Genomic DNA, 22,286 nt, shown 5'->3' on the forward strand with positions numbered 1-22,286 from the left:
TACTTTGAAAATTTTAATTTCCCAAAGTCAACTAGACATGCAAGTAGTAGTATGTTTAATCACTGCCATTTTACAAGTTCAACAACCCAAACCTAAGGATTAAAAGTCTAAAATATTTCAAGTTGCTCACATGTATACATATATTATTGTATTAATTAATTAATTAATTAATCCCAAAAATGTGAATAAAATATTTAATTTTCCAGGTTGGCGTACCATAAAGCAGGCTTCAAGCTAAGCATGTATACATGAACTGTCTTCCTAATTCACCATCTCCGTCTAATCAAAACTAAACTACTTACTACCTATAATAAGCTGTGTATTAATGGCTGAAATGGCCATTAGCGTGGCTGAGACGATTTTGCAGAAGATAACCCCCTTGGTTCAAGATCACATAAACCTAATATGGGGTCTCAGCGACGAGCTCAAGAAACTGGACTTCTTGGTTTCCCTGATTAAGGCCATCCAGGATGATACCCGCGGCGGGGATCACAACAGAGTCGATCAAGTCTGGCTCGAAAATCTTGATAAGATCATGAACGAAATCACCGCCGTTCTTGACTACTTCCAGCGCAGGGCTAACGGCACCTCGCCGGCGCCGGCGCCGGTTTCTGATGATCAGAAGGAGAAGAAGGCGATCAAGAGAGAGGAGGAAGAAGAAGGCTGCCTCTCTCCACTCTCGTATTTCTTATCGGATCCCAATCCGATCGTTTGGATTCGCGACAGTTTCATGGCGGGCAAGATAAAGACCATCAGGCAACGTCTGTACGACAACCTTAACGACAAGAAACTTCTAGAATTCCACCCCGCCGTCAAGAAGAAACAAGCGTCGCCGTCCGAAGATACCAATATTATTATCGCACCTTCCGCAACAGCATGGACGCTCGCATCCGACTACATCGTCATTATCCAAATCAACAATTTGCCAGAAAAGCAAAAACTCCCATCTCTCCATAGCTTGCCTCGTCTCGAACAGTTAACGCTGGAACACCTCACATTAGAGTACATATTCGAAGCCGACAGCCCACCATCCGCCGGAAAACTCTTCCCCAAACTCAGAAAGCTCTGGATTCGGTATTGTCCCAATCTCAAGGGATGGTGGAATTGGAAGCTTCCGACGACGGACAACGATAAGTTCCCTCAATTCCCTTGTCTGGAACTTCTGGATATTAGGGATTTTAATGATCTGATTTGGTTTCCGGTCTTCCCAGGAATCTCCAGCACTCTTTATATGGTAAACGGGAGCATACGACATTTGGAGCGTACGAGGAATATCCTGCCAGATTCCAGGGGATTCAAGATTCAGTACCTGTGGCTTTCCCAGGTGAGCGACATGGAATTTCTGGACATTCAACTGTTCCCCTGCCTGATAAAACTGGACTTGTACCACTGCGACAACCTGCGGGGATGGGGAAAGGGCGATGACAGTAGGGGCAAAGTTCCGGCATCTTCGCTGACAACATTTGACCTACGAAACTGTCCGAGATTGGGGTGTCTGCCAAGAGGAATGCGGGAGCTTGGGGCTTACACAACAGTCAATATCAGTGGGTGCGATAAGTTGAAGGAGAAATACGCAACCAAAAGCGGTCCTGATTGGCCTTCGGGGGTGAATTCAAGTTATCTAACGCTTGATTGGTGATGATACATCCAATTCATCAATGCAATGCAATAGAGTGTGTTTCTTCACTTAGTTTGCTGCTATTATATTCATCCATCTTGCTTTAATTTTATTATTATTTAGTAGTGTACCCTAAGTCGGTGTGGTGGTGTGTCTATTTCTTGATTCAGTGAACATGATGTTTTTTTTTTTTTTTTGAGTACTACTGACTCTATTACAATTGTAGGGTGTGTTTACTAAAGTTTTCTAAATTTTCTGTTTTCAGTTCTGTTTTCTATTCTCTATTTCCTCTTCTCTATTTTCAAATTTTCTCAGTTTTCAAAACTTTGTTTACCAATACCGTTTCTTGACAGTTTTCTGTCGTCCTCCATCCACCTGGGAGTCTCCACTACTACACAGACGGCTTTTAACGTCGGCTAAGTAGACCCTTTAACGTCGGCTAAAAGCCAACGTTGATCTGGCCGACGTTGTAAGTGTACACATACAACGTCGGCTATTTACAAATAGCCGACGTTGTAGGTATTTTGAAAGCTACTAAAATACCCTACAACGTCGGCTAATTACAAATAGCCGACGTCGTAGGTACCCTACAACGTCGGCTATTTACCCTACAACGTCGGCTAATTACAAATAGCCGACGTTGTAGGTAATATTAAACCAAAAAAATTACCCTACAACGTCGGCTATTTACAAATAGCCGACGTTGTAGGTAATTTAAAAACAAAAAATTACCCTACAACGTCGGCTAGTAAGACTAGCCGACGTTGTAGGGTAATTTTTTTGTTTTTTAAATATTAATTTTATTTTTCTATTTACACCCAAAACCTACTCAAATATATATAGCAATCACAATCACATTCAAAACCTGCACAATTTATATTTATAATATCAAAATTAATAAAAGCAATAAATCTCACAATTGATAATAATGAATAATAGAAGTTCATCAAAAATTATCTATATATAAATTGTGTTTCCCTTCCAAAATTTTTGCTATTGTTACTCACTGTATTATCCAAACATCCCAGAATTCATGAGCATAATTCCAATATCACAATTTCCAGACTCTGCATTATCATATTACAACAGCAACATGAACTCATCCTCCATTTATAGCTCATCTCCATTCACAATTCACAAGCTCAATCAAACTGCCATTTAATTGCAGCAGCACTACCAAATTCATAGTCCATCTCTGCTCCGAATTTCAGCAACATAACTTCCTCAAAACATATATCCAAGATTGTGAACACAGCAGCAAGCAACAAACTGCCACTCATTAATTGCAGCAAACCTTTGAGCATTCCCCAACCTTACAAAATGCACACTCATCAAGCACATCAAATTCCATTTCAGCATAAGCTCAACATTCCATCAACAACTCACCTTTTCATCTTTTAGTTTCTAGCTTATCACAACATCATTTCCCATCACACCCACCATATTATTCACACCAAACCAGCAGCATGAACATAATGTCACATTCAATTGCATAATTACAGAAACCAAACTATCACAGCAGAACACCTACACTGCCTCATACTACTACAAAACCAATTTAATTCCACCTTCAACCCAATTAATTCAAAGCAACTCAGAAAATATTTATACTCTCACAGCAGACTCAAACCACCATCAATAATGCAATCTAAAACATTTTTCAAAAGCAAACAATGCATGCACATATTCAGTAGCTATATTGCCATGCACAACAATATAACTACTTTTAAACCAAAGTGCTCACTCATCATATCCCGGGCCATATACCATCCATGCCCATCTACACAACTTCCCCCCTAATCTTTCTTGATTTGCTCTTAGTTCTTATTGAATAATAATAATAAAGAGTTACGTGAAATGTAAATGAAAGACAATTGCTAGTTACTAGTATAAATTTCTTAAGAAATTTACTGCAATTAACTCAGGGGAAAGGCTCATAGTATACTATGTAAGCATATAAATTCAACATTTCTGTTACTCCTTGCAATATGTCCCTACACAAACTTTTCTAATTCATAAACACACTAAAACTAATTTACAAATGCAACTCATCTCTGTTTGCTAAATTTCACTATAGAATAGTTTTCAAAAAAAAAATCACTAGAGAATAAGCTCTAATCAAGGCCAGAGCATTTTACAATTCATAGTTATATTTTAATTCATAAGCTACCTTGTTTTTAGATCTTCCTTAACTCCTTTCAGTTCTTCTGCTTTCTCTTTCAGTCCTTGACTGACTGTTGGAATTCCTTGTTTCTGCAACCCAGACAATTGAGGAACAACATGATTAGACTTGAAAACAGAAGCAAATACAAAAACTCTGAAAGAAGGCATCTATACAATCCGATAAAAATCCTATATCTTATTAGATATAACTCAGAAACCCAAAATAGGAATCAGAAGGCTCCCACTTTAACAGATAATTAATATTAACATTCTAAGCTAAAGAGAATGAAACATACCGATGCCACTGAAACATACTGATGCCACTGAAACTTATGACTAAAGACTAAAATATGTCTAAAAATAAAGGGAAAACCGGTTTATATACAAAAGCAAATGAAACATACCGATGCCACTGTGAAAGCAAACCATATTGTGTCTCCACTATATATCCATTGTTTGAAATATACAATAAATATATTCATGGACAGTATTTTTCATCATCCAAAAATGACAACATATTCAACTTAAAGAAAGAAAAAATAACCACAGAAGAAAAGGTCGATTTTACTACTTAGAAAGGCTTGAGACATGCTGTTTGTTCCACTATATTGCACGAGAAAATGATAGTGATTTGGCTTTACACACCTGACCATTAAACTATAGAGGGCATCTCTATATGACAAGAAGGGATTTTCCTCATAAATTTGTCACTTGACAAAGGGCTATTACCTCTTTTGATGCACAGAATTCCTCCACCTTATCACTTACAGACACTTCTATTAGCTTTAAAACATTCCTGACATTGTTACCAACCAAAAGCATTAGTAGTTTATTTTACAGGGAAGAGAGAAAATGTAGTTTTTATGTAAAATTACTAACTGATTTACTAATTAGCATTCTCATTTGAACTCATATACACATAAATATACACATTTACCAACTGATTTACTAATTAGCTTCTACAATTAGCATTCTCATTTGAACTCATATGCACATTTTTACAAACAGGTTGTGAGCAAGAATATCAAAATTGCAGTCAAATCAGTACATCTACAGAAGTTTTGTTCAATATTTAGCATTAAATACTAGGAAAAAAACACACAATAACAAACAATTAATCAAATAAAAAATAACCAAAATTTCTAAAATATTAAAAATATATATAAAGTAAAAATATAAACGAAAAAAACGTACCTGGCGAGCAGGCGCGATTCCGGCGGTGAAGCAGGAAGCCGAGGCAATGCCGGCGGCGAGGGCAGCAGGGGCGACGACGTGAGGAGACGGCGGGTAGTGCCTGTGTCGACGGCGTGAGGCGACGGCAGCTAGTGGTTGAGTCAACGGCGTGAGGAGATGGCGGCTAGTGGCTGTGTCGACGGCGTGAGGCGACGGGGGCGCTGCTGTGGACGGGAGCCGATGGTGGTGCGGCGATGGGTGTGGTGTGGGGAAGGTGTTTTGCGATGGTGAGGACGTCAGCGGCAGTGGTGGTTTGAAATTTTGGCTTAAATTAATATGATCTGAAATTTGGGAAATTTTGGCTTAAATTAATATGATCTGAAATTTGGGATATTCGGCTAATCGGCTTTATTAAAAACCTTACAACGTCGGTTATTTATAGTAACCGACGTTGTAGGTTCATAATATATAATACGGCGCAATACGACGTCGGCTAAAGTCCTAGTCGACGTCGTATTGCGCCGTGGGCTGAGTGCATTTGTGATACGACGTCGGCTAATCTCCTAGCCGACGTCATATCAATGGTCGGCCGGTGTGAGTTTGCGATACAACGTCGGCTAAACACCTAGCCGACGTTGTATCGCGCAGTAGTTTTAGGGTCAAGTCTTTAACGTCGGTTATTACCTAATAATCGACGTTAAAGAGTTTTTTTTAATTTTTAATTAATTAAAGACTATATAACGTCGGCTAATTATTTAGCCGACGTTAATTAGCCGACGTTGTATGTGATTTCTGTAGTAGTGCTCGCCTCCAATTTCTTGCTCCATCCTCGCCGCCGGAAACACCCATGCCGAGATACAGATCTTGGGCAGGAAACACCCATGGCCCTCTGTGTTCTCATACCACTCGTTGCTGCCGTCGATGATTGTGTTGCCGGGAGCCCCCACCTTGACGAGGATAATAACAGATCTTGGGCTGGAAACCGCCGTTAATGATGGTGTCGCTGGGCTCCATGTGCTTCGACAAGGCGGCGATGATTTGGGCTGGAAGCTTTCGCTTGAGGGTAGTGAGGCAAGGGACGGCGGGTGAGGCAAGGGAAGACTTGAAGAGGAGGGGATCGGACGTGAGGTCGAAAGAAGAAGAAAAGGAGAGAAAATTGCTTGTGATAGGAATCGATGCTGGAAGAGGAGGGGATCGGACGTGAGGTCGAAAGAAGAAGAAAAGGAGAGAAAATTGCTTGTGATAGGAATCGATGCTATGCTCTATGTTTAATTTTACTGAGAGTGTTAATCGGGACACCGAGTGCCACTTGACCACAAGGTCTTTGACAACATGATGTTTTATTGATTGCAATAATTTTCCATTTTAATTTACCTTTAGCCTCAAAGTTTTTCCCCTAAATTTTCTTTTATATGACTTATAATGAGTTAATTCCAGCAATGGTCCCCTGATTGTGTTGGTTTTTTTTAAATTGGTCATTATCTTTTAATTTGGACGAAAAAGACACTTGACTATAGAATTTATTCTGACATTAGTCTTTCCGTTTATAATCAGTTAGTGAGGCGTTGTTTGTGGGAGTAAATGGGTCTTTTTGTTTTATTGCCCTTCTTCCTCTTGTTCAGTATATGTAGCAGATGCAGAGTAGATTAGGGAGTGGTGTAGCAGCGCGGCGGCGACTGATTTGGTTCTCCGGAGACTCACCTTGGTGAGCAAAGTTCGTAGAATAAGGGATCCCGGGAGCACCTTTTTGTCCCTAACCGGAGCTCCGGCCGCCGTGAAATTGGAATTGTAGTAGTAAGAGGGAGGAGGAGTGAGCGGAGGGCGGGGCGTGTCGTCGTCGGGGCAAATTTGTGCTTGAGGCATTGGGTATTATCTGATATGAAATTTGGGAGATTTGGGTTGGCATAAAATCCATTTTTCTTTTGTGGGTTTAGGTGCGTCTGAATTTGGACAGGTTTCATTTTTTGATTTCAGACACTTTGCATTCTTTGATTTGGAGTGTTTTTTGAGTTCTTGATTTGTAATATCCATTGAATGATTGATATTCTTTATTTGTTGCCGAGTGATATGGGTAGTTGTTTTTATCTATTGGGATCAATGATTCATATATGAAATTGTGAGGCTGGGGCTTTTCCCCATTTCTTTTTCTTTCTATTTCTTTTTCCCTATAGTAGTACACTTCTATGCATTTTGTTTCCAAAATTGCTTCTTTGTTGAATACATATCTATATATATACATTGATGTCTAGCTAATGGGATATCAAATATTTGATGAAAAGTAGGTGTTTAATTTTTTTTATTTTTATTTTTCATATAGAGGCACACTAGATTTGTGATGGGTAAAGTTTTTGTGCTTTAGCTTATCTATTTTCAGATTGTTTGACTGGTAAGAGAATCAGAGAGGCTATAGAGTGAGTGTTACATAAGGCTGTAGAGTGAGTGTTACATAAGCAGAGTGGCCAGAGACTCCTCTTCTCCTCCCTTCTCTGTCGACGACCTCCTCTCCTGGTGCGGTGGCAAGCTCCCTCCCACAAGCAACGGCGGCGTCGGAGTCAGTCTGACGAACTAGCGGCGTAATAAAGTAGAACATTTTTGGTAATTAAAAATAGAAAATACTTCCCACCCAAACAAAACGTTGCGTTGTTAACATTGGGTTTTAATATATATCCTCTACATTGAGTTTTCTAATTGTGTTATTAAAACTCTCAACATTACTACTCTAAACAAAACACAAGTAATCAATTCCAAGTGACCGATATTCCAAACGGTACATTATTTCACAATAACTGAACAATTATCACAATAATATCAGTGGTAATGTTGAGAGTTCTAAAAAAATTGAAAAAGAATTTAAAAAAAAAAGAAGAAAATTGATAAGAAGTTAGATTAATTCTTGGATAGTTTTGAGCATCTTAAAAGGCTAGCACTTTTTGAGCTCAAAACATGCTATATATAAATCTATGGGTTGGTGGACCAAATGTTTATACTTTGTAATAATATCTTTAGTTAATAGATTATGTATTTCAACCAGTGTTGCAAAAATTCCGTCTAGGTGTCGATTAATCCCCGCCTAGGCACTAGGTGCCGGTCGACCGCATAGCGTATCACCTTAAATGGTGGTTTAGGCGGCTGACCGATTAGGCGATTGCCTAAGCTCCGCATAGGCCGCCTAAGCACCGCCTAGGCCACCTAAACCGCTTAGGCGTTGACCGCCTAAGCCTCATAGGCACCAACTAGGCCGCCTAGTCGGTCAATTAACTATTGTTCTTTTATTTAATGGGTTATTTCACTTAAAACAACATCGTTTTGAGCGAAATAAACCTAAATTGTACAAACTCTAGATAATTTTTAGGTTAATATTTAATATTTTAGTATTAACTATTAAAGTATTATATAATTTATAACTATAGGTCTTTAAAATTTAAAAATAATTAAACAAATTTTTTTAAAATAAAATATAAAATAAAAAATACACTGACGTCTAGGCGCCCATTAATCCCCGCCTAGGCGTCGTAGGCGCGAGCGCCTAGCGATTTTTTCAACCATGATTTTAACCAATATAACAATAGACTTATTTTGAGCTTTAGATTGCAGACCAACCCCGATTTTTTCAACCATGATTTTAACCAATATAACAATAGACTTATTTTGAGCTTTAGATCGCAGACCAACCCGTTACAGACAACAAATTATATTGTAGACTACGGTGGTCCATATTGCAATTTGGAACATAGATGAATGTCCAATTTTAGTATACTAAAAGTTAATATGCAAACAATAAAGTTTCAAAAAATGAACATTCAATATATTAAAAATGAATCCTTAATATGTTAAAAATAATTTTTATGTTAGTGATCTATCATGGTCCATAATATAATAATGGGTTACAGGGGATCTTGATCTAAACTTGGGCCGGACCTAGTAATTGCTATGCCCAAACCTTGTGTTTTGGCAAATTATATACCATGTGATAGGGATTATTCGTTTTGTTATGCCGTGGACCCAGGTCTACCTTGCAAGGTGGACCTGGGTCTACATTCACATACACTATACTCTACATTTACATACACTATACTCTACATTCACAATTTGTAAACTCCACATTCACACATTACATGATTATATGTTTAGTAACTATACTCTATATTCACATACACTATACTCTACATTCACAATTTGTAAACTCCACATTCACACATTCAAAACTCTATATTCACAGGTCATATACTCCACATTCACAACTTGAGAACTCCACATTCACATATTAAAGGGCTACAAGTTGCTAGAATTTCTTAACTCTATTACAGATTCACACATACATAACTCTACATTCACGATTTCTATACTCCATATTCACAATTTGAAATCTCCACATTCTCACATTTCTGAGCAACTCTACATTCACACAATCATAAATCTACATTCACGATTTCTATACTCTACATTCACACTTTGAAACCTCTACATTCACACATTTTTGGACAACTCTATATTCAACAATATGTTTACTAATTAAAAAAAGAAAAAGAAGACAAAAACGACGTAGTTTTGGACCCTCCACAACATAATTTGCCGGATTATTCCGCGGGACATCGTGCCAATGTAGTGGTCGTAAGGTCGAATACGGGCCACATTCGTATTATGAGCACGGCCAGATCTACACCATTCTCCACCGTATGCCTTACCTTGTCGATCTCATTTTATTGGCGTATATGATTGCACCTGCAAACCTGACATAACATGAATGGGACCAAGGATCCGATCCAAATCTGCCAGTATGACGGCTTTGGTCCTGACAAGAGCCCGTGCATGGGCTCAACAAGTCCCTCATATCGGCAGGCTTGTTCCCTCTCCTCACCTATAAATATCTTTACTGGAAATACCGCCCTCACCTATAAATATCGCATTTAAGAAATACCGCATTTATTAATGAGATGTGGATTTAAGAGGACTTTTGGTTGCTTCTATGGGCTAATTGTAAGTTCGGGAACTCTAATCTACTGTCACGTACTCGAGCTCCCAGTCTAAAACCCCATATTGACTATATCACTATGAATCAAAGTCTAACTTATATTGTGAATCCTAATAAAAAATAATCTTCAAATTCTATACTTATAGTTAATACATTTTATATTTGCATAGTTCCAATTAGCAATTGTTGTCTTTCTGAATCGGGTCTGAACTTGGGCCGGACCTAGAAATTACTATGCACAAACCCCGTGTTTCTGAATCGGTTCAAGACTGGTTGGATGTTGAACCGACTGGTGACCAACTCTAACAGAAATACAGTTCATAATGATGGGCATGGCAGTGCTGAATTATGATAACCACACGTGCATTCTAAACATCAGGACCTTTTCGGGAGATACGGGGCTACGCGATGCAAATGTTTTTGAGCTGCCTCTTCTTCTTCCTCCTTTTAGTAACGACTGAGAGATGCGAGAAAAGCCGTATGAACCTTTAATTTAATCCTCTTGCAGAACGCGATCGATTTCGGGAAGGGCCTCGCACTGACACCGAGGGAGAAAGATCGCCACACCTTTCTCTCTCAGGTATCTCCTAATCGCCGGTACCTAAATCACGCGTTTGCATAGGTATAATCGTGATTGAATTGATTGTGGTGTTTTCTGAAATAACGCAGGCATTTGTGAAAGACGTGTGAGATCTTCCTGGAATCGGCGTTTATTGTGGCAACGTTGATCTCTGTTGGATCTGTTGCGGCTGGGGCTTCTCCAAATCCTCGCCGCCATGGGGTATGTGTGTGTGTGTTTTCCGCTTTTTATTGTTTTGAATTTTTTGGGATTCGTTTAGAATTCGACTCGTTCACGGAACCGATCTTTTGTTTTTTGTTTTCTTTTGCTTTGTTTTTGTTTTTTTTTAAATCCTTAATCCTAATAAAATTGTGCTAAAATTGGATAAAACTCAGTGGCTCAAAACTAACAATATAGCGACGAATTCGTAGACAGATGTCTTGGGAAAGAATAATTCTGGAATCTATAGATATTGAGTATTGCTACCGGTTCTCGATACGAAACTATTGAGTAATTGCATTTTTTTTTCCTCTTTCCATCCACGCTGTTTTTTTTTTTTTTTTTTTTTTGGATTCTATAAATTTTCTTTCGGGTAAGAACTTTCAATAATAATTAGAATACGTGAGCCGTTGATCATGTCCTAAGGCCCTTAAGGTTTCTATACCTTGGTTATTGATTGATTGTGTAGTTGGAAGTACCTTTACTATCTCTGGTATTGCAGCTATTTATAAGTCCTATAATTGCAGGGAAAAGCAGAATTTGTTTTTACTTAGAATGGCAGATTGGCAGGAAACATTGTTGTAAAAAGGTTGGAGTAATCTGTTTTTCTTTGATCCCTGTTTGTTAAAGCATGTGCAAACTATGATCAATGAACCTATTGGAAGTTCTGGTAACCCTGATTTCTTAAAGAGAAATAGCTAGTGTACTGCTGGTTTAGATTTTTGTGGAAAGAAAGGGCTATAACTGAGGGTGTGCACAGTTTTCCTATATCTGCACTCTGATGCTAAAGGGTGATCTTCATGTAGGGTGATAAATGGTGACTACCAGTTAGTTTTAGTATGGCATGCTGTCATATATGAGCCATCTGAGTAAAAGGAGAAAATTGAATTGTCTCAGTCATCCAACCTAGTTGGGCAGAGTGGTCTAGAGTTAGTTTGTCACAACGGTTTTCTATTTTATTTTGATCAATAATTTTTAAGTTTACTTCTGTTTGCACTGGGTATGTTGTTGTGGTTCTTAGTCATTTGTGACAAGGATAGCTCTGTTCAAAAACTTAAGTAGGCACTCAACTAGTTACTTTCCCACAAAAGTTGTAGGATAGCAACAGGCACATGCTTGTGTACACTGTACGGTATGTTCCTCAGTCCAACCATTTGTAATATAAGTGATAGAGCAGACATGTATTCTGTATGTACTGTATTGTGTGAAAGTTATATAAGGCTGTTATCCTAACAGAGGCATTGATATTGTTATCAATGCAATGTTTGTGTAAAACTGATTCTTACAGAACCTAATCCCATTTGTAACAGAGCAGTGGTTGTATTGGATGCGATAATAAGGCAAAATTGATTTTATCCTCTAACAAGTCACTAAGAAGGCAGAAAATAAAGGGTAGCAAGGCTCCAGTACGTAGCACATCAGAAGATTTCTGGACTACTAGCACACGGGACATGGATACCAATGTTATTCAGTCTCAAGGAAGCATATCATCAATTAGTACGTCAGCCCAGGCACATGATGCCCACAGCAGTGGAAGTACAAACACCCCTTCTGAATTTGTAAATCATGGTAAATCTTGTTGCTCAGGGATTTAACTCTCCATATAAATGCCTACTTGCCTGCCTACCCCCACAAGGATAGTAATAATTGAACACTTGTGAACTATTTCAATGTTGCTTTTCATTTGTTTCCAGGCCCTAATAAATTACCCCATTAGATGTGTTTTTTTCTTGCTTATGTCATGTGTTACAGTCAAGTTACTGTATGGTGACTTTCTTGCTCTCAGGACTTATTCAATGGAACCAAATTAGACAGCAGTGGGTGGGAAGTAAAAAGCCTGAAAATCAGTCACAGGAGCTGCGTGAGCCCAGATTAAGGTAAGATGTTTGTCTTTACACAAAACTTATGCAGTAAGCATTAAAACTTTTCCTTGAATACTACTATTTACTAATTCTTTTCTCTGGTTGAATAAATTTGCATTTGGTAGTAATTTGCATGTGTGACAGTGTGTAATAGTTGGCTTTTATGTTTATATAACTGCAGGGAGAAAAAATCTTGAAACATTTGAGAAGTTGTTACATATTCCTGAATGATAATCTTGTACCATGCAACTTATAATGCATTATAAGCTATTAGCTCAGCCTTTATGATTTGAAGAGACTAGGATCTCTGCCCTTCCAACTGTCTTGTCTAGTTGCCTTATAATACAATATGTTGGATATAATTACATCGAATCTTTTGTGTTTTTTATCTGGTGACAAGCTAATGCCTTGTTAAAATATGGATTTTCTATGACTGCCTTGCTAAAGAGAAGCTAGCTTGTGAATTATGATCATAATGTTGAGATCATTTTGTTATGTCTTTTAAGGTAGCACTTTTGACAGAGATTAGAATAGGTAGATATATTTTAATCCCTGACCCTGTGGTGCTTCATACTTCTTCAGCCCCTTCATTTCTATTTAGTACCATTTTGTGAACCAAATTATTGTTAGCATAGTTATTGGAGAATAATTAGACTATAATTAGAATATACTGTACATGGTCAGAAAACTTGAAAAGGTGGAGAAAAACTTTGTCAGAGATTGTCATGAGTGGAATACTAAAATCTTGTAAATGATAATGTTATTGTTATGTCCTATGCTCTTTGCTAACAATTTTTGGCCTTGCAGTTGGAATGCTACATATGATAGTTTGCTTGCTAGCAACAAACCATTCGCTCAGCCTATACCCCTTCCTGTAAGTCCACCAATCCGCGCAGGCTTTTTCTAATGTTTTTTGCTATATATAAACAAACTAAAGCTGCTTCTGGGAATATGGCATGATGAACATTTTTTTGTTTGAAACTGGCAGGAAATGATAGATTTTCTTGTGGATATTTGGGAGCAGGATGGATGGGATGTATGATGACTGAAACTGGTGTAACATTAGTTAGTTGGACAGAATTGATGGATGTACTTTTAGTTTGGTTTAGGTAATTTAAATTAAAAGTGCATTTTGCCTTCTGACAAATTCAGACAGACACATATTCTGGTACTGGCGGAATGATCTTTTATAGTATAGACTACTACAAAAACACAAGTTCGTTGGTTCTATCTGTGTACGTTGCAGCCTGTTTCAAATGAATAAGTTATTTCTTGTTATACTTCTGGCTTCAAATCATGTTATACCATGGCCTAAGGTTCACTTTATATTGTAGATTCTGATTTAAGAATTATGTATTTGTAGTTAATATATTATGTGTCTTTAGTTAATATATTATGTGCTTATAAATAAATTAGAGGTATATAATATGTAGTTGCATATTATGTGTTTGTAGTTAACATATTATGTGTCTTTAATTTATTTACTTATAGATACATAATTCGAATATCATTTTTCGAATAAGGTTATATATTAATTATAGATATATAATTTGAATATCATTTTAATATATGATATATTTCTTAATTAATATGAGCATGGAAATTTCTGATTCTGTTTTTGTCTAACAACTTGTGAACTTGAACCTGAGACTGAGACTTCTGGTTAAAGTTGAAAGAGATCTGAACAATCTCAGTTATCTTCCCATGAATAATTTCTGTACATTTTAAATAATAAATTTGGGCAAAGAAAAGAGAGTTGATGACCCATGGCTCAGTTAAATAGTTAATGCTAGTTTGAACTTTGAAGAACCTTATCCACAGACTTTGGACGCTTCCCATCATTCCTTGAAATCCTCAGTATTCCGATGAACGAGTTTGATCACACGATCCCCGTATCAACGGCCACAGTCCTGAGATTCTTCCACACGTTCCCTCCAGCGCGTGGCGTCGGGGACCACCTTAAACGCACACCACTTAAATGGGATATAATAGAGCTATGATCCAATACACTGCGAATCTATCACAAGATCCGTGACTAAAGCACCGCCTGCCGTTTTACATGGGATCTTGTTTTTTCAGTTCGCCACTTGTTACTCTACTATAGAGTTGACGGCCTTGATTTTCCCAACAAATAAAAAAAAAAATCCTAGTACTACGAATTTCAAAATTTAAAAGGAAAATAAATATTGGCTGACGTGTTGACAAGAAATTTCCCCATTAATTAAAGCAAAATATTTAATTGGTGCATATTATGTCATATTTTACTTTGTTTACATATTTTATTAATTTTAATAAAGAGAGTGAGATAAAAAAAACCCTGTTCCCTTCTCTTTAGATTAAATTAGTGATTGCATATCATGTCAGTCAGTAATATTATAGGACTGTTTTGATTAATTTAGAAGAATATATTAAAATATATCTTTTTTTTTTCTTCTCATAAACTTATAATATATGATAGAGTACTCATTTGAAAGTTCATTTGTCTTTTTTTTTTTTTTTTTTTTTTTTTGTTTTAATGTTAGCAGTAGTTTTTTTTTTTTAAAGGAGAAGTATTTATAATACATTAATACTGTATAACTTAATAATTAAGTAATATTTTTTGTTGGTTAACAAAAAATTGAATTCATTGATGCTCTATGTAATATTACTTATTTTTTAATGTTAAAAATTATTTATACTTAAATTTTAATAATGTTAAGAAATTACTCACATTTTTCTTTTCTTTTCATCTAATTAGTAATAGGCAGTGTATTTCTCAACATTTTCCTTTTACTCCTTTATATATACACACACACACACACCACCTAAGAGATTTAAAATATATTCATAATCCGTCAATCCTATTATAATTGAATGAAAATACTATTTATAGCAATATTGGTTGGTCAAAAGGGATAGAAAAAAATGAGGAAACAACAAAAGCTTCATAAAGCTTTTTTATTGGCTCAACTTTGTATTTTGTAATCCATAATGACGAAGGTATTTCTAAAAAGAAAATTTCGTCACATATTTTACATCATATTTTATTCTTTTAAAATAAAATCATAATATATCATATGAGCATGAAATGAAAAATAAATTACATACATGTATATTTTATAGATTATTACATAAGAGTGAGATTTATCCAATACTTTATCCCATAGTGACTTTAAATTTTCTTGACAAAAAAAATAACTGGGGTTACTTAAAAGAAATATGCCACTTAAAGAAAATTACTACATAAATTACTAAAATAATGAAATAGAAAAAAAAAAAAAAAGAAGAATAAAGAGGAAGAATATCTTTTTGTACCTGTTAGAGGTGACGTGAGGGGAGGATAACTGATAAGGCTTCTGGAAATTGGATTCGTGGAGTGTATGGTCCATTGGTGTCGTGTGTGTGTGAGTGGAGCTTTCGTGCAGTCTTTCAGGCAATTATTTCGGTTTCAACCAAAACAAAAAAATATCTAATCTTCAGACTCTAGATAGAGAAACTCAGAGCCTCGGAGGCACTATTTGGGTGTTTTCTTCACTTCTGAGAGCTTAAGGTTGATGAAACATGGCCAGTTCTAAGGAAAAAGTGGTTCAAATTCAGACCGATGAGTTGGTCTCTGTCGAGCTTCCTGCACCCCCGTCTTGGAAGAAACTGGTATTTTCATTTCCCCCTTTTTTTGGGCTCTTCATGTTCTTTATTTCATAATTTGACGTTTTATTTCCTTATGATTTGTTTTTTTCCGAGGTTGTTTGTGTTTGGTCTCTGTTGATGAAACCCTGTTCTCTTACTTGCTAATTTTGGGAACTGTGAATTTAATTAAGGAAAGCTTCCTGCAACTATGGGAATTAAAGGAGAGAGAGTGTCTGTTAGTTTGAGACTGTAAATTTTTTATTTTAAATTTTTTTTTTCTGGAAAATATTTTCAGCATAGTTGGGTCTTTTACAGGAAACATGCCCTTTGATGCTAGCTAGGTTGTTCTTGTACAATTTGATGTGAAGATTTAGAAAGGGAGCTGAGGCCTGAGGGTTGGGCTATCCCTGTTTGAGGTTATGTCATACCCAGTGGTTGTTAAAGACTGAATTTGATTAGGTTACTGGTGAAAATTAGCATATAAACTGTGGGTATTAGAGAGGTAATACCCCTCCTTTAGGGAATTCTGGAAAGAAAACAGAGAGATCTTTGGGCATATGAGAGCTTATTGTGTTGACAAGCAATATTCCCAATAATATTAGGAGAAAACTGCCTTGCTTCTGCCAAGCATATCTATATCCACCTCTAGTTTTTGGTCAAGTGGTGATGGGGGTCGAGCTTATACTTCAGCGCGCTGTCTAGATCTGTGTATTGTTTGGAATATAGTTCAATTATGTTAAGAGTCCCACGTTGAAAATATAGTTAATTGATTGGATTGAATCTTTTAGTGTGGTTTGGCCTATGTGAATTATAGTCTAGTTGAGTGACCTTGGTAGTTTCAGTACATGAATTCTACGCTTAAGCATTTCTTGCAATTAATTAGAGGTTTAGTGTACTAGGAAGCCATCCAAAGTTTTGTTGGGTGAAGTCCTAAAGGGAAATGACATCCTTTTTAGCTGTTTAAGGTACATAGCGATGGGTATGCTCTTTCTTTAACGGTGATGTGAGCTGTTTTAACCATCCTTCGTTTTCTGTGTTCGTTTCGTATGCAGTACATGCCGACTGAAGGAGGTAGGGTTGTATTTGTTGCTCCTACGGGGGAGGAGATCAATAACAAGAGACAGTTAGGCCAGTATCTAAAATCCCACCCTGGTAACCCTGCAGCGTCGGAGTTTGATTGGGGTACTGGGGAGACTCCAAGAAGATCGTCGAGGATCAGTGAAAAGAGCAAGGCCAGGCCGTTGACTTCAGAGATCGAGACACACAAGAAGCGGCGCAGGACGTCATCCGGGAGGAAGAAGGACAGCAAGGAAGCCGAAGAAGCAGAGGGCAAGGAGGAGGAGAAAGATAAAGAAGCTGCAAAAGAAACCGAGGGCGAGGAAAAGAAAGAGGCGGAAACTGCTAAAGAAGAGACGGAGGACAAGAAAGAAGGTGAAGAATCCACCGAGCCTAAAGATGAAGACACTGCTAAAGATGATAAAAGCCTCGACGACTCCAAGGATGGAGCTGCTGAGGTTGTTGTGAATGCTGACAAGGCTGAAACAGAATCAAAGAGCACTGAATTAACGTCGAGCATGGAGGGAACAGATGAAATTAAGGAATCCAAGGGAAGCGATGACCACCCGAAGTTGCAAGACGAGGAGATTGAAAATAATAAGAAAGGACCCGTAATAGAAAATGGCGTAGGTAGCCAGCCCCAGCCCGGGTTCACAAACACGCCAAATAATCCCTCTCCCGCACCTATTAGCTGCTGAACATGTTACTTTCGTTCGTGTTCCGCTATCTGTCTTTGTCTGCTGCAAAACTTGGTGTATTATTCAACATTTTAGATGACTGTAATGTCTGTATGTGGTAGATTTAGTTTTCAGGACTTATTCTACAGATGCTTCTGTCATGACTTTGCAGTAATTAGATTGTGATCTGCTAACCTGTTATTGACATTTATTTCCTTTTGTACTGTAGAATTTGATTTGTATTTGTGGTTGTACTAGATGGATCATGGATGTAATAAGTGTAACCTACTCTTCTTTTGCTAGTTTAATTTCTACTGGCTTATATTTTTTGAATGCTTTTCATATTAACCAAGAGACTTGTAAAACACCATGGTTATCTTAAGTCATGGAAGCACAAACAAGGAACATTTTTGCACTGGTATTACCTACCCTTGGTGGTTGGAAATTAAGGTAACACGCCAATAATTTAACTGACTAAGTTTTTTTGGTTAGATCTAGTCTTCATGTGTGTACAAGGGATACATGATTCCAGTAGGGTTCAAACCTCGATATTGTTGCCTCCAGTCATGACTTTTAAGTCAGACAATTCAACAAACCAACTACGCTAAGCCTCGGGAGCAACTGAATAAAATTTTTTACCACTTTGGCGGGTGGTTGGCAGTACAGAAAAAACAGTTTTTCGGGTGGGCAAGAAATGGTGTTTCTAACTAAAAACCCTCGATTCCTGATCAGCTGGACCAACTAAGCTAAGTCTCGGGGGCAACCGACTAAAATTTTTGACCACTTTGGCGGGTGGTTGGCAGAACAGAAAAACATTTTTTCGTGTGGGCAAGAAATGGCGTTTCTAACTAAAAATCCTCACATTCCTGATCATAATCATGGGATTTGCAGCAGTGTGTTTAGTTAAGTTGTGCTGATTTCCTGGAGTGAAGGTTAGGTGTTTTTGGTTAATCTTAGGAAAAGAGTATTGTTAAAAGGAAATTTGATTTTGGGGTTTGAAGATACTAAAAAAAAGATGAAAAGAAGGGGAATTTAGAAAAGGTATACTTTTGAATTAGAAAAAGAATAAAGACATTTATAAGGTTGGAATCTATTATTAACTTCTGACACATGATCTGAGCCAAAATTTTGTTCTGCACTTGTTCTCTGGACAAAGGTTAGGAATCTCTCCTGGTTTGGTCTATGGCATGCCCGAAGAGGAAGAATTGCATCCCAACTGTTCCTGTTCCTGTTCCCCAGGTTGCCAATCAAGAAACCCCTTAACACAACACTCCGTACTACTAAACTCATCTTTTAAGTACCCTTTCTGTAATGGATTGGCCTTTTGGATTTGTTTCACCTTTCAACACAAAATGTGCTCCTCCCCTCTCATTCTCTGCACCCTTCTCCTCCTCACTGTTTCCTCTTCAAATGGTATTTGCTTGCACTCATCTATCTTTGCATTCTTGAAAGCTAATTAGTTGTTGTTGTGTTTTTGCAGTTTTTGTTGTGCATGCATTTGTGGGCACATATGGGGTGAACTATGGGAGAATAGCAGACAACATCCCGTCGCCTGAGAGCGTTGTGACGCTCCTCAGGGCGAACAAGATAAAGAATATCAGGATTTACGACGCTGATCACTCGGTGTTGAGGGCGTTTAAAGGCTCTGGAGTCGAGATCATCGTTGGCCTCCCGAATGAGTACCTGAAAGGCATAAGCGCGAGCCAGGACAGCGCGGTGGATTGGGTGAAACAGAATGTAGAGGCCTTCCTTCCTGGCACCAAAATTGTGGGAATTGCAGTGGGAAATGAGATTCTTGGAGGGGGAGATGCCCAGCTCTGGGAGGTTTTAGTCCCTGCTGTGAAGAATGTTTATAGTGCTCTTGAAACCCTCCATTTATCCAAGAAAATTGAAGTCTCAAGCCCACATTCAGAAGCTGTGTTTGAGAGCACTTATCCCCCATCAGCAGGAGCCTTCAAGCAAAGCCTTTTGCCATATCTTAAGCCCCTTCTGCAATTCTTTCACCACACTGGCTCCCCTTTCTATATCAATGCATATCCCTTTCTTGCATACAAATTTGACCCTTCCCACATTAACCTCCAATACGCCCTTTTCGAGTCCAACGCTGGCATCTACGACGACACAACTAAGCTGCACTATGACAACATGTTCGACGCTATGCTGGACGCATCCTTTTTTGCTCTCGAGAAGCTCGGGTTTGCCAAGATGGAGGTCATCGTCTCCGAGACAGGCTGGGCTTCCAAGGGAGATGGGGACGAGGCGGGGGCGAATGTGAAGAATGCTCTGACATACAACAATAATCTGCGAAAACGCCTGATGAAGAAGAAGGGCACTCCTTATAGGCCAAAGGCTGTGGTGAGGGCTTATATCTTTGCTTTGTTCAATGAAAACTTGAAGCCTGGGCCAACTTCTGAGAGGCATTTTGGTCTGTTCAAACATAATGGAAGACTTGCTTATAAGAATGGCTTCAAGGGACTCGATTCGGCTTCGGCTGCTGCCTCATCCTTTCTCTCCTGCAAGGTACATCTTTCTCTGATCTCAATCTCTCCCTGCATATATAAATTCTGGATTAGTTTAACCTCAATTCTCTCTCACATAGAATTTAATTGATTTGTTTATATGTTGTGTATATGTATCAGGTAAGTTTAATCTGTGCAGCAATGGTGATTCTGCTTTTAGGATCATGATGACTTGCCACAAGGCAATAGAGTCTTGTTTCCAGTTCGGTTATACACAGATCAGAGTACAAGTTTTAAATTGCTGTTGATTCATGTACTCATTTTATATTCCATTGGATTATGTATGTTCATGATCTTTGCCATATATATATATATATATATATATGTCTGTGAGATTTCTATTATGAACCTATCCAAAAGTATTAGAATGTGATCTCTGATACCACTTGTTAGAATTAAGCACTTATTACTATGCAAAAAACGATGCAACTTTATTTCCTTATATACAGTTACATGTATGTTCCAAAGACAAGATGTTCGACTTGACCTTTCAGGTCTCTGTTCAATAATTTTTTAACCATCAATTATTAAACTTGACCTTTTACCGACTTTCGCCCAACACACAATGTTCTTCTCAATCTAGGTGCTGCAATATTTTGCAACACACAATGCAGACACTCCTTCACACAACAGAAAATGGAAGAAAAACCACAGTTTCTTAATTAAGATATTCGAAAGGAGAGCACATAATGTTTCTTGTATGGTGCCCACAGCCGGAAAATTGTGAAATTTCGATCACGGCTCGGTCAACTCCAGGCATGTCCTCTGGGCCCCAGGCGAAGATGTCAGCGAATTCTCGCAATACCGACAGAATTGATCGTCGGAGGTCTGGGTACAGGGATGTACCAATCTTGATGCATCGCTCGGGTCGGTTCATATCCAGGGGGATTTCTTCGACGGGCTAGGACGACCCAGGTTGTTCCTTCTTCTCTTCATCTTTCCGTCGGGCAATGGTGTTCACGCGAGACGTGCTCGCCGCTTGCTTCTCGACCGCCCGAACATAGCATAACCTTACCGGTCGCGGGTCTCCTCGCACTACGCCTACACCTTCCGGGGTCGGGAACTTCATACACAGATGAGGCATAGAGATGATCGCCTTCATCTGGGCTATTCCTGGTCGGCCCAAGATGACGTTGTGTACACACGCCAAATTTACGACGATGAATTCCATCTCTACCTTCAAGATTCGCGAGTAAACCCCGACCTCTATAGGGAGCACGACCATTCCCTCCGGGTGAATCATGTCGCCGGTGAAGCCCGACAGCGGCGTTTGGACCGGCCTTAGGGCAAAACTATCCATTTTCAATTTTCGAAATGCCTCCAAGTACAGGACGTTAACACTGCTCCCTGTGTCCACCATCACTCTTCGGACCTCGGCCCAGCAGATGTCAATGGTGACGACCAAAGCTTCGGCCGACTGGTCTCCTCCGAGAGGGAGGTCTCGATCAGTGAACGTTATAGGCTCATCCTTCATTCTCTTCTCTGGCTGGTCGGTGCTGATCGAGCAAACAGGGAGGTTCCGCGACCAAGCCCGACGCTGGTCGAGACCATCCCCTCATTCTGGTCCGCCGAAGATGACATGGATAATGTGTTTTGATCCGGCGGCGGAAGGATCATGGTCGGGTTCGGGCCCCTTGTCTTTTTTCTCGTTGTCAGACTTCTTGAAATATTTCTTCCAGCCTCGACGCCGGCTCTTTTTCTTCACGGCGGCAAATTGTGCCAGCTCTCCCAAGCGCAAAAGATCTTCGATCAGCCCCTTCAAGACATGGCAGTCGTCGGCTTCATGACCCCGATTTCTGTGATAGGCGCAATACTTGTCTTTGTCGGGGCCGTCTCTCGCCGGGGCTGGGAGTTGGATCATG

At 38.6% G+C, this 22,286-nt stretch overlaps 3 protein-coding genes and 1 long non-coding RNA gene across 6 annotated transcripts; 3 read left to right on the plus strand and 1 right to left on the minus strand.

Annotated features, from left to right (window-relative positions):
• Window positions 1-2,556: 2,556 nt before the first annotated feature.
• Window positions 2,557-5,289, minus strand: LOC115997465. Of its 2 annotated transcripts, XR_004093740.1 has the most exons (4): window positions 4,976-5,289; window positions 4,511-4,577; window positions 3,789-3,871; window positions 2,557-2,930 (listed from the first exon to the last, which is right to left on the minus strand). It is a non-coding gene; the product is annotated as an uncharacterized LOC115997465 (long non-coding RNA). The 2 variants fall into 2 exon arrangements; XR_004093739.1 differs by lacking the exon at window positions 2,557-2,930 and having other exon boundaries at window positions 3,540-3,871.
• A 4,963-nt stretch (window positions 5,290-10,252) lies between these two features.
• LOC115995865 lies at window positions 10,253-13,846 on the plus strand. Its single transcript, XM_031235013.1, has 7 exons — window positions 10,253-10,376; window positions 10,618-10,707; window positions 11,232-11,293; window positions 12,015-12,273; window positions 12,491-12,581; window positions 13,374-13,440; window positions 13,555-13,846. The coding sequence occupies exons 1-7, from the start codon at window positions 10,253-10,255 to the stop codon at window positions 13,606-13,608; spliced, it is 747 nt and encodes a 248-aa protein (XP_031090873.1). The 3' UTR covers window positions 13,609-13,846.
• A 2,079-nt stretch (window positions 13,847-15,925) lies between these two features.
• LOC115996839 (methyl-CpG-binding domain-containing protein 10-like) lies at window positions 15,926-18,229 on the plus strand. The gene is made up of 2 exons (XM_031236264.1): window positions 15,926-16,196; window positions 17,225-18,229. The coding sequence occupies exons 1-2, from the start codon at window positions 16,107-16,109 to the stop codon at window positions 17,924-17,926; spliced, it is 792 nt and encodes a 263-aa protein (XP_031092124.1). The 5' UTR covers window positions 15,926-16,106; the 3' UTR covers window positions 17,927-18,229.
• An 894-nt stretch (window positions 18,230-19,123) lies between these two features.
• LOC115996460 (glucan endo-1,3-beta-glucosidase 14-like) lies at window positions 19,124-20,797 on the plus strand. Of its 2 annotated transcripts, none has more exons than XM_031235683.1 (3): window positions 19,124-19,259; window positions 19,386-20,425; window positions 20,545-20,797. In XM_031235683.1, exons 1-3 carry the CDS (start codon window positions 19,217-19,219, stop codon window positions 20,590-20,592), a joined length of 1,131 nt encoding a protein of 376 aa, XP_031091543.1. In that variant the 5' UTR covers window positions 19,124-19,216; the 3' UTR covers window positions 20,593-20,797. The 2 variants fall into 2 exon arrangements, with proteins under 2 accessions (XP_031091543.1, XP_031091542.1); XM_031235682.1 differs by having other exon boundaries at window positions 19,141-19,318.
• The last annotated feature ends 1,489 nt before the right edge of the window (window positions 20,798-22,286 follow it).

Source organism: Ipomoea triloba, chromosome 11, assembly GCF_003576645.1.
Source record: "Ipomoea triloba cultivar NCNSP0323 chromosome 11, ASM357664v1".
Classification (NCBI taxonomy): domain Eukaryota; kingdom Viridiplantae; phylum Streptophyta; class Magnoliopsida; order Solanales; family Convolvulaceae; genus Ipomoea; species Ipomoea triloba.

Excerpts from the sequence above, each read along its gene's own strand:
- LOC115995865 (XM_031235013.1), top strand. The coding sequence starts at position 10,253 with ATGGGCATGGCAGTGCTGAATTATGATAACCACACGTGCATTCTAAAC. Across the intron at positions 10,377-10,617 it reads TCTTCTTCTTCCTCCTTTTA|ATCTTCCTGGAATCGGCGTT; the intron begins GTAACGACTGAG and ends AAGACGTGTGAG. Across the intron at positions 11,294-12,014 it reads GGAAACATTGTTGTAAAAAG|AGCAGTGGTTGTATTGGATG; the intron begins GTTGGAGTAATC and ends CATTTGTAACAG.
- LOC115996839 (XM_031236264.1), top strand. The coding sequence starts at position 16,107 with ATGGCCAGTTCTAAGGAAAAAGTGGTTCAAATTCAGACCGATGAGTTG. Across the intron at positions 16,197-17,224 it reads CCCCGTCTTGGAAGAAACTG|TACATGCCGACTGAAGGAGG; the intron begins GTATTTTCATTT and ends TTTCGTATGCAG.
- LOC115996460 (XM_031235682.1), top strand. The coding sequence starts at position 19,258 with ATGTGCTCCTCCCCTCTCATTCTCTGCACCCTTCTCCTCCTCACTGTT. Across the intron at positions 19,319-19,385 it reads CACTGTTTCCTCTTCAAATG|TTTTTGTTGTGCATGCATTT; the intron begins GTATTTGCTTGC and ends GTGTTTTTGCAG. Across the intron at positions 20,426-20,544 it reads CATCCTTTCTCTCCTGCAAG|GTAAGTTTAATCTGTGCAGC; the intron begins GTACATCTTTCT and ends TATATGTATCAG.